The 9614-nt window shown below is 46.0% G+C and overlaps 1 protein-coding gene across 2 annotated transcripts; it reads right to left on the bottom strand.

Moving 5' to 3' along the window:
• Window positions 1–279: 279 nt before the first annotated feature.
• On the bottom strand, window positions 280–9473 carry CUTC (cutC copper transporter). 2 transcript variants are annotated; one of them, XM_066601122.1, is made up of 9 exons: window positions 9438–9473; window positions 8774–8850; window positions 8605–8664; window positions 7222–7431; window positions 3347–3382; window positions 3099–3232; window positions 1998–2025; window positions 1113–1218; window positions 280–1032 (listed from the first exon to the last, which is right to left on the bottom strand). In XM_066601122.1, exons 2-9 carry the CDS (start codon window positions 8844–8846, stop codon window positions 921–923), a joined length of 759 nt encoding a protein of 252 aa, XP_066457219.1. In that variant the 5' UTR covers window positions 8847–8850; window positions 9438–9473; the 3' UTR covers window positions 280–920. The 2 variants fall into 2 exon arrangements, with proteins under 2 accessions (XP_066457219.1, XP_066457218.1); XM_066601121.1 differs by having other exon boundaries at window positions 9381–9444.
• Between the last annotated feature and the right edge of the window lie 141 nt (window positions 9474–9614).

Genomic DNA, 9614 nt, shown 5'->3' with positions numbered 1-9614 from the left:
CGCGGGGAAGCGGTGAGTAGCGGCAGTCAGCAGGAGGGAGCGGGGGGGAGAGAGGGAGAGAGAGATCTCCCCTCCGTTCCGCCCCGCAGCTCCCTGCCCACTGCCGGCACCCGAACCTTCTGTCTCAAGCGGGGAGATACTCGCTAAAGGCAATGCTCACTCGAGCAATTGCCTATAGCGAGTATACTCGCTCATCTCTACTGATGATCTATCCAGAGGCTAGGTCATCAACAGTAAAAGCTCTGGAGAACCCTTTTAATCTAGGACACAAATATTACACAAGACAAAACACATTTTTAGGTGGACTTTCCTTTTAATTCATCTGACGGCTCACAAGCAATTTAACCATTTATAGTGCACCCTGCAAATAAAAACTCTATCCCACCCATTCTGGATGGATTCTCATACACCAAACACCTATAGAGAAGATGGTGGTTGTATTGAAGTAGTAGTCTGGCCTCAGATTTACCCCCTAACCCAAGCAGTATCCCATTACTTTTCAATGTTGGGACGCTCGTTAGCAAAGGAAAGTGTACGGAGGACATCTGAAATGATGGGAATAATTTGCCATGTTGTTGCACTTGAATTGTCACTAACGATCATTTCCTATAGGATGATTATTGTTGTTACGGCCACAAAGCTGAATACAACCCTTAACAGAACAATGTGCTGATTCCCTCCTCGGCCCAGAGACGGTCTGAACATCACAGGACTGTGTTATAGGAGGAGATCTCCTATCAATCGTTTCTGCACTCATAGTGGACAAGCAGAACAAAAAAACCCAAATCCGTCATGCAGTCGCATCCACACCATGGCTTGCCCTCTATCTACCCAACCGCCAGTCAGCACAGTACTCCAGATGCCAATCTGGTCTGTGTTGATGCAACACCACATTCCCTGCGGCTCCATAGGAGGTTGTTTCAGAGGAAGTTTTTTGCCATAGCGTTCAACGTTCTGACTTTGGTCACATCAGCAACCTTGATGGAATACTCGGAGGTAGTAAGTGCAGTTCCCATCGTCACGGAGTTGTTTCTGATAAGAGAAAGGACATTTCAGAATGTTCAAGTGTGGAAATGATCTGTATGAGGTGTGATCTCAGCTCTGCTCCGTACCTGTATTTCATTAAGGACTCCTTGGTGGAGCGTGCAGAACAGTGAAATTCCTCAACTCCGGCACCCTCCAGAATCCTATGGAGGTTCCTTTCTGTGATGCCACCACCTACAGGACCAGAAAAATAGAAGATATGTAGAGATTTGAGACATTTCTATTAAATTTGTATAGTTTAGCTACAGGGGTTTGAGCCAGGGATCTACTGGGTTACTGTACATGAAAGGAGTTTTACCAAGATTGACTTATCACCTGTTCACCTATATCCACATGGATCCAAAGAACAGGGGCCCTAGGTCCCTCTCTTCTTGTCACTGTGGGCTCCCTGCATCCACCAGCAGTGACACGGAGACTGAATGGAGCTGCGATTGCACATGCAAGGTGCCGCTCAATTTCAATGGGACTGACAGAAATAGCCGAGTACAAGCGCTCTGCTATCTCCAGCAATCCCATTGAAGATGAATGGAGCATCACTGCACGTGTGCGACCGTTACTCTATTCAATCTCCTCCTCACTGCAGCAAGCCCATAGTGAGGAGAGGGGGACACAGGACCCCCGTTCTCGGCGAAACTGACACTGATCAGCCTTTTACAACCCATCTTATGGATAGGTGAGGAAGAACAATCTTGGTACAACCCCTTCAAAAGTTCCATTCATTAGAACTCCACCAATTATTATTTATGGCACCTTTAGGTTTAACAATAGTAGAAAATGACTCTAGGTGGGAAATATTTGATTTCCCAGCAGCGCCTCCGAAGGTGACATTAAGCATTACATGATATCCATTCACATCATTGGGCTGTCTGTGACAGCCATAGTGGTGGCAGACTTTCTATTGCTGGTGTGTATTTTGGTTTTTTCAATGGAAGGGTGGCTTGTGGTTTACCTACCTGGCATCACTATGATTCTGCCTTTAGCCTAAAAAGAAAGAAACAACATCATGTGACTTGTAAGATGATGATACAAAGTAATGCAGAAGTCAAATGGTAAAATATGATAATGTGCTCAAGGTATTTCTAACAACTTAAAGTGGTTATCCGGGACTTAAATGAGTTTGTCACTTTATACTATTAATGAACTATTCTCAGGATAAGCTGTCAATAACAGATTGGAGGAGACCCGTCGTTTGGGATCCCCGCCAATCAGCTGATCCTCCAGCCAGCCATTAGGGTCAGAAGTGTGATAGACTGCTTGGCTCCCATTGATTTCAATAGAAGTGAAGCCACCTATTACACTTACGACCGTGACCCCCGATGCAGATGTCCGATCCTGCTGCACTGACAATGGGATGGACGATCAGCGGGTCCCCCGATCTACTATTGATGACCTGTCCCAAGGATAGGTCATTAATAGTATAATGTGACAAAACCCCTTTAAATACTGATGACCTATACTTGGAATAGGTCTGACTTTTTGCACCCTCGCTCATCAGCTGTTTGAAGAGGTTATGGCAGTCGGGAGAGCACAGCAATCTCTTCCTCGGCCTGTGACGTTAACCTTCATTTATCACATGGCCTATATGATGCTCAGTCCCAATCAAGTGAATGTGATTCAGCTGCCATACCAGGCACAGCCACTACATAATATATGGTGCTGCGCCTGCTGTATACAATGTAAAGGCTGCTTTGCTCACCCCTTGAAACAACGGATCACTGGGAGATAGACCCCACCAATTTGATATTAATGACCACTTTTGTCATGCACTCAATCCACTTATCTGTCCCTGACCCTTTAATTAGATTGTTAGCCCAATATCCAACTTTTCCCTGAATCCATTGAAACTTAGGCCAAAACAAAGTTAGGAACCTGTCCAAAAGCAATGGTCATGTGGACATGGTGGACGGGCCTACATGTTTTGATCAAATTATGTGCTAAGAACCTTGCATTTTTATGTGGATGGTATATATAACATGATATGCAACACCCGACCCAGCCCATGCCCACGCTCTATTTTAGGACAGCTATAAAAACAATTCCTCCGGTTACATTACCTGCTCCACCAGCCTCTTTATTAAGGGCAGCCCCTCCAGTGCAGAGCTGTCACAGCCGCTGGTCAGCACTCGCTCAAACCCTAGCGATATCAGGGTCTCCATAGCAAGAAGGGGGTCATAGACCATGTCAAAGGCTGCAATACAATAATACAACCTGTCATAACCCATCAGCCATTGCAACCTCATTTTTTATAAAGTTTTATTACACGGCAAGAGGTCCAACATTAACGTCAAGTTGTCATGCTTACCTCGGTGGAAAGTGACAGGCAGGGGGCGAGAGACAGCTGAAAATAAATAAACTAAAGAGTTACAGGATACACATTATTACAGATAGATATCTGTAGTTCTTGTATATAGATTAGTTTCATTGGTGGGGATCAGAGTGCCGAGACTCCCAACATATGATGAAGCCCGGGCACACTTGTCTGCAGTGTTTAGCCAGCGCTTCCTGGTCAGACGGCTCAAAAATCCCACCTCCAGGAAGCGTCGGCTCTGATTGGTTCTCGACCACCACGGCTCAGCCAATCACTGCAGCACTTGATGAACCAATCACAGTCATTCAATGTGGAGGCCTTGGAGGAGACGTGCAGCGGAGCGGACAGCGCCTCTTAGGTAATGTATTCCTTTTTTTGTTTGCTTTTAATGCAGCCTGGGGTTATTTTAGGGGAAACAGTAGGATTTCCTACTGTAAAAGTTGAATTGCACCGCAAGAAACCTGGACTACAAAACTATCGCAAATCACGGTAATATTTTTTCTCCGCAATGTAGAAGCCTACAAAACATTACTGATGTGAAGGAAGGAACCCATTGCCAAGCATGGACTTCACATACATGCGATTTGTACCGCTGTCACATCACGCGATTATATCGCCCACGTGAAACCGGCCTAAAAGTTTTTTTTTAAAACCATAGAGACCTTTAAATCTACATTTTTTAATGTTATTCATCATGTGGTATAAACAAGGTTAAAGCAGTTTTCCCACTAATGATATTTATCATTTATCCTATGGACCGGTGATAAATACTTCATCACTCGGGGTCTAATTGTTGTAATCCCCAGTGATCCAGCAATCTGAGCAGCCTAAATGCCCCGAGTGCAGGACCTTCACCCCAATTACTTGTATGGAAAAGCTGGAGACCAAAGTGCTCATCAATTTCCCTCCGTCCCACTGAATTGAATGGGGAGGTGGCCAAGAACGACCACCACCGCTCTGTTCAGATTGAGCATTCGGGTGCGCCGGTCCCAAGATGACTAGGGGTACCAGCAGTCGGATGCCTGGCGATGTGACATTTATTCTCTATTCTGTCAATAGGTAATAAATGCTTTTAATCCAAAAACCTCTTTAACCCCTTAAGGATGTCTTTTTTGCGTGATGAGCAGTAGCTTTTATTTGTACCATTTTGGGGTACATACGGCTTTTTTGATCACTTCAATCGTGCGTTTTGGCAGGAAAAAAAAAAAAAAAACACACTTTTTTTTTACCATGCTTCAATTTATTGTACAGGTCCTTATGGATACGATGATACTAAATATGTGGGGGGGTTTTTTCGTTTTTTTAATACAAATCGAGCAAAATGCACAAAAAAAGGTTTTTTTTGGTTATTATTTTAACATGTATTTTTCACGCTATTTTAATTTTTTTTTCATTTTTTTTATGTCCTTGTAGGGAACTTGAACCAGAAGAGCTATGATCGCTATGATCATGCATTGTAGGACAGCTCTCAATAGCGATCATAGGCAATGACAAGCCAGATCTCCACTATCTGGCATCCGGTTGCCATTGCGACCCATCGGCCCTCTGTGATTACATCGTGAGGGTCAGATGACATCACAGAGTAAGCGTGCTCCCTCTGTAAACGCTTTACATGCCGCAATCTACGTAGATTGCAGCATTTAGGGGGTTAACAGTGGGGATCGCTATTCATGTATACCCCTGCTGGATCTCTTCTTATCCCACGCTATTCTCATGACGTATGTTTATGTCCTGTTGCGTTAAGAACTCTGCAGCCAGGACGTAAACTTACATCCTGTGGCGTTAAGGGATTAAAGCTCCTCCTTTCCCATTGCTCCTGTTTTACCTCATATTATGAATAACACTGAAACATATATAAAGACTAGAGATGAGCGAGTATACTCGTTTCGAGTAATTACTCGATCGAGCACCGCGATTTTCGAGTACTTCAGTACTCGGGTGAAAAGATTCGGGGGCGCCGGGGGGAGGCGTGGCGGTGCGGGGGTAGCAGCAGGGAACAGGGGGGAGCCCTCTCTCTCTCCCTCTCCCCCCCACTCCCCGCTGCAACCCCCCACTCACCCACGGCGCCCCCCCGAATCTTTTCGCCCGAGTACGGAAGTACTCGAAAATCGCGGTGCTCGGGCAAAAAAGGGGCGTGGCCGAGTACGCTCGCTCATCTTTAATAAAGACATCTTCTCTATGCATCCTAGAAGGTTGGTCATGTCCTCTTTCTCCTTTTCACTGTCCTGGGTTTAGCTGTAAGACAACTGGTTGCAGCAGGAGCCTCCCCCCTCTGCACTGTCCACAGTAGGACATAAAGATCATCAAGCCTCGTCCCCTTGTCTAAGTCCTTTCCTCTTAGACAGCCATATCCCAGCAGAAAATTTAAGGGATCAGCAGATTAAAGTGACTCTCCGGCACTGGGCAATCAAAGATGGGCGCATCGCTTCCCTGACCATCTGACTTACACTGTGCATTGGAATGCATTGGTTGTATAGGGGCCCTTTTTGATGGGACGACCCGTCGAGCACAGATACCTGACCAGTTGTCCCAGCGGTGATCGCTCCAATGCTTGTATACCGCTGTGTGAATGAAAGCATAGCGGGCCGAGCATTTTTTGCAACCCACCTGCCTCCATTTACAGTAAACAATCAGTTGTTCAGTTTTTATGCACGCATAAACTAAGCGACGGACGATGAATGAACTAAATAAACAAAATTTAAGTTCATCTCCGGCGGCGGCTTTTCCTCACCATTGCCGCCCAAGATGCAGAGAAGAACGCCACTCAGCCAATTCATAAATCCTGCCTCCGCCACACGATGGCTGTTGATTGATTGGCTGAGCAACGCTGTAAGAACCAATGTAGCGCTTGATGAACCAATCACAGCCATCACATTGTTTAATCGAGCGCTGCATTGATTGGCTGGCATCGCTCTAAGAACCAATCAGAGCCATCACTTCCTGGAGGTGGGATTCATGAATCCCAGGAACCAGAAAGCGATCTTTGGTCAGCGGTTGAGGCCTGCAAGAAAGCGCTCCAGAGACCAGTGGGAGGACACGGACCGCGGCTCGATCATCTGGCGCTCGATCATTCATAACCATTCAGTGAATGACATCACTGAATGGCTGTGATTGGTTTATCGAGCGCCGGCTCTGATTGGCTGGCGCTCAATCCAATCACAGCACTCTCTTACCGGAGGCGGGGTATTGAAAGCCCCGTCACCAGAAGAGAATCTTGTCAGCGCTGAGGACTGCAGCCTGACACAGCGCCGGGGACCAGCGCAAGGGACACAGACGCCGGTGGCTGGGTAAGTATAAGACACCCCCCGAAAATAAGACACTGTGCCTGTTTTGAGGCAAAAATGTCTTATTTTTGAGGAAACACGGTAGATGTGCTACAAAAAAAACAAAACGGAAAACAGTTTTGAAATCAGCATACAAAAAAAAAAAAATCTATCTAGCCCACCTGAAGCCAACTCGGGTGAAAAAAAGTTTGTTGACCAGTGTTATTGGCCTGTATAAAAGGGCCCCAAGATACTACATGCAGCTCTGCTCACATGGGCAGCACCGGCCAATCAAAGCAGTCAGCAAGGTCTTAACTAATGATGCGTACTAAGACACAGTGTCCATCAGATACAGAAGCGGTGTGGACATCTTTGTCTGTCCAGGAACAGACAGTCATTTTTACGCCCTGTGTTGACTGCAAGATCTCTACAAGACTGTGGCAGAACGTTCTGCAGACCGAGAAACAATGAGGACAGGATATATACAGTTTACTTTTAGCATTTGCTTCTGGGTTCCTTTAATAACTTTATTAAAGCACAAAAATCTGAAAAGACACAAAATAAAGTTCAGTTTTTCTCCAACATAAACCTTCCGTTTTTACTTACCAAGCAAATCCATACAGAGTTCTGCATTGATTCTGCCATCTTCTGTCAGGGCACCGAACACCAACCCGTCGGCCCCATGGATTTTTGCTAGACGTATGTCAGCCTTCATGACCTCGACCTCTCGGTCAGAGTAAAGGAAATCGCCTGATCGCGGCCGAATCATCACGAATACGGGGATCTGAACATACTGCTTCACTACCTGCAAAAGACCTGCAAAATAACCAGGCAGATGGTGGGTCTTCTCTGCACCAAGGCTTCACCCCTTCGCCTGATATTTTCCATCAGCACTGAGGGTGACTGAGACGGGGGACGTAAACTTACAAAGTCAAAGAAGAAAGCCAGTGATCTAGATATTTGTCTGCAGAACACTCCAAAATGTCCATGAACATGAGTGGCCCGTGTACAGATGGAACTCATTCATATAAAAAGGTGAGCCACTATTAACATATGTAACTTATCCAGTATAATAACCCAGAGCTGCACTCACTATTCTGCTGGTGCAGTCACTGTGTACATACATTACTTATCCTGCACTGGTCCTGAGTTATATCCTGTATTATACTCCAGAGCTGCACTCACTATTCTGCTGGTGGAGTCACTGTGTACATACATTACTTATCCTGCACTGGTCCTGAGTTATATCCTGTATTATACTGCAGAGCTGCACTCACTATTCTGCTGGTGGAGTCACTGTGTACATACATTACTTATCCTGTACTGATCCCGAGTTACATCCAGTATTATACTCCAGAGCTGCACTCACTATTCTGCTGCTGGAGTCACTGTGTACATACATTACTTATCCTGTACTGATCCTGAGTTACATCCTATATTACACTCACCAGCAGAATAGTGAGTGCAGCTCTGGAGTATAATACAGGATGTAACTCAGGATCAGTCAGGAAAAGTAATGTGTGCATACAGTGACTAAACCAGTAGAATAGTGAGTGCAGCTCTGGAGTATAATACAGGATGTAACTCAGGATCAGTACAGGATACGTAATGTATGTACACAGTGACTCCACTAGCAGAATAGTGAGTGCAGCTCTGGAGTATAACACAGGATGTAACTCAGGATCAGTACAGGATAAGTAATGTATGTACAGAGTGACTCCACCAGCAGAATAGTGAATGCCGCTCTGAAGTACAAGACTTTGTTTATATACGAATTGTGGCATTCCCTTTAACTGTTCCGGACCCCTGTACACTGCATGCAGCTGTTGTAACTCTTAAGCACAGCAGCTCCAGCAAACAGCTAATTGGCGGGGGTATTGGGCATCTGACCCCTTCCAATGTGATCCTGATGACTTATCCTAAAAAAAAGTCATGAATTAAAAAAAAAATCCTGGAAGACCCCCTTAACCCCATCAGTGCACTCCTCACCTATGGTCGGGGTGATGCCGCCTTCCAGCAAACTGGCGCACAGCTCTATACGTCCAGCACCTAGTAGAGAGAAGGAAATCCTGCGTAATCCGTATCCTCTGCGTATAAAGAAATCCAAACCATGTAATAACAGTATTAGACAATGCAAAGGTTTCTAATTAACCCTTACCTCCCCTCTCCGCATTCACTGCCGACTCCACCGAATCCACACAAACCTCCATAAGGAACCCTTGATCGGCCATCTCTCTGTGGAACAACACACAGAAGGGTCAGGCATGAGAAAGGGGCTGCGGAGAAGAAACATTCAGATTGCAAAGGGTTAAAAATGGACTTTTAATTACGGCCTCTAATTTAGGTTCACGTTGCAGCAACACTACAGGAAGAACTCGGAGGACGGCGGGGAGGCGTCATCCACCATGACCAATCAATGCAAAATCCTCAGGTGAAGCGCGGACAATTTTTGCGCTTAGCCAGCGGCCCTGCGAACGCGGCGGGTGGACGCAGCAGGGCAGGCGTGACATATTTTACGTTTGGTAACTTGTTGTACACGGTAGTCAAGTATATAGTATATATAGTCTCAGCTGCAATAACCCGCAATACCCCTGCGCAGCGCACTGCAGGCATGTCCGAGGTTTGTTGACACCTCAGGACTGACAGGATGCAAGGTTCACAGGATCCATTTATATGTTGCAATGTATAAATGGGCACAATGAGGAGACAAGGGCATGACAGCAACAGGGGATACATGACAGGGGTCTATAGGGGGAGTCACCCACAGCCTGCATCCCCAGTACAGGTCACACATGCAGCTCACGCACAAATTGCATGTTTACCTCCTGTGTCACCATCCCCCACTCCCTCCCAAACTACACCCACTGCCTGCTCATTGGTCACCCTTCACATGTCGCTTCCTTCCGCTTAAATGTCTACTCGCAATCTGATTGGCCAGTGAAACATAAGCGCCAACTCTGATTGGCTCATCACAGGAAACCCTGCTCGACAGCGTTCCA

The sequence above is a fragment of the Eleutherodactylus coqui genome, chromosome 4 (genome assembly GCF_035609145.1).
Source record: "Eleutherodactylus coqui strain aEleCoq1 chromosome 4, aEleCoq1.hap1, whole genome shotgun sequence".
Taxonomy (NCBI): domain Eukaryota; kingdom Metazoa; phylum Chordata; class Amphibia; order Anura; family Eleutherodactylidae; genus Eleutherodactylus; species Eleutherodactylus coqui.
The sequence above is the reverse complement of the archived record's forward strand: the minus strand, read 5'-3'. Positions and strand labels throughout refer to the sequence as shown.

Coding starts and splice junctions, on each gene's coding strand:
- CUTC (XM_066601121.1), bottom strand. CDS start 9,409: ATGTGTGACCTGTACTGGGGATGCAGGCT. Junction 8,851..9,380: donor CTGTACTGGGGATGCAGGCT/GTGGGTGACTCC, acceptor GTTGTTCCACAG/AGAGATGGCCGATCAAGGGT. Junction 8,665..8,773: donor AGTGAATGCGGAGAGGGGAG/GTAAGGGTTAAT, acceptor TCTCTCTACTAG/GTGCTGGACGTATAGAGCTG.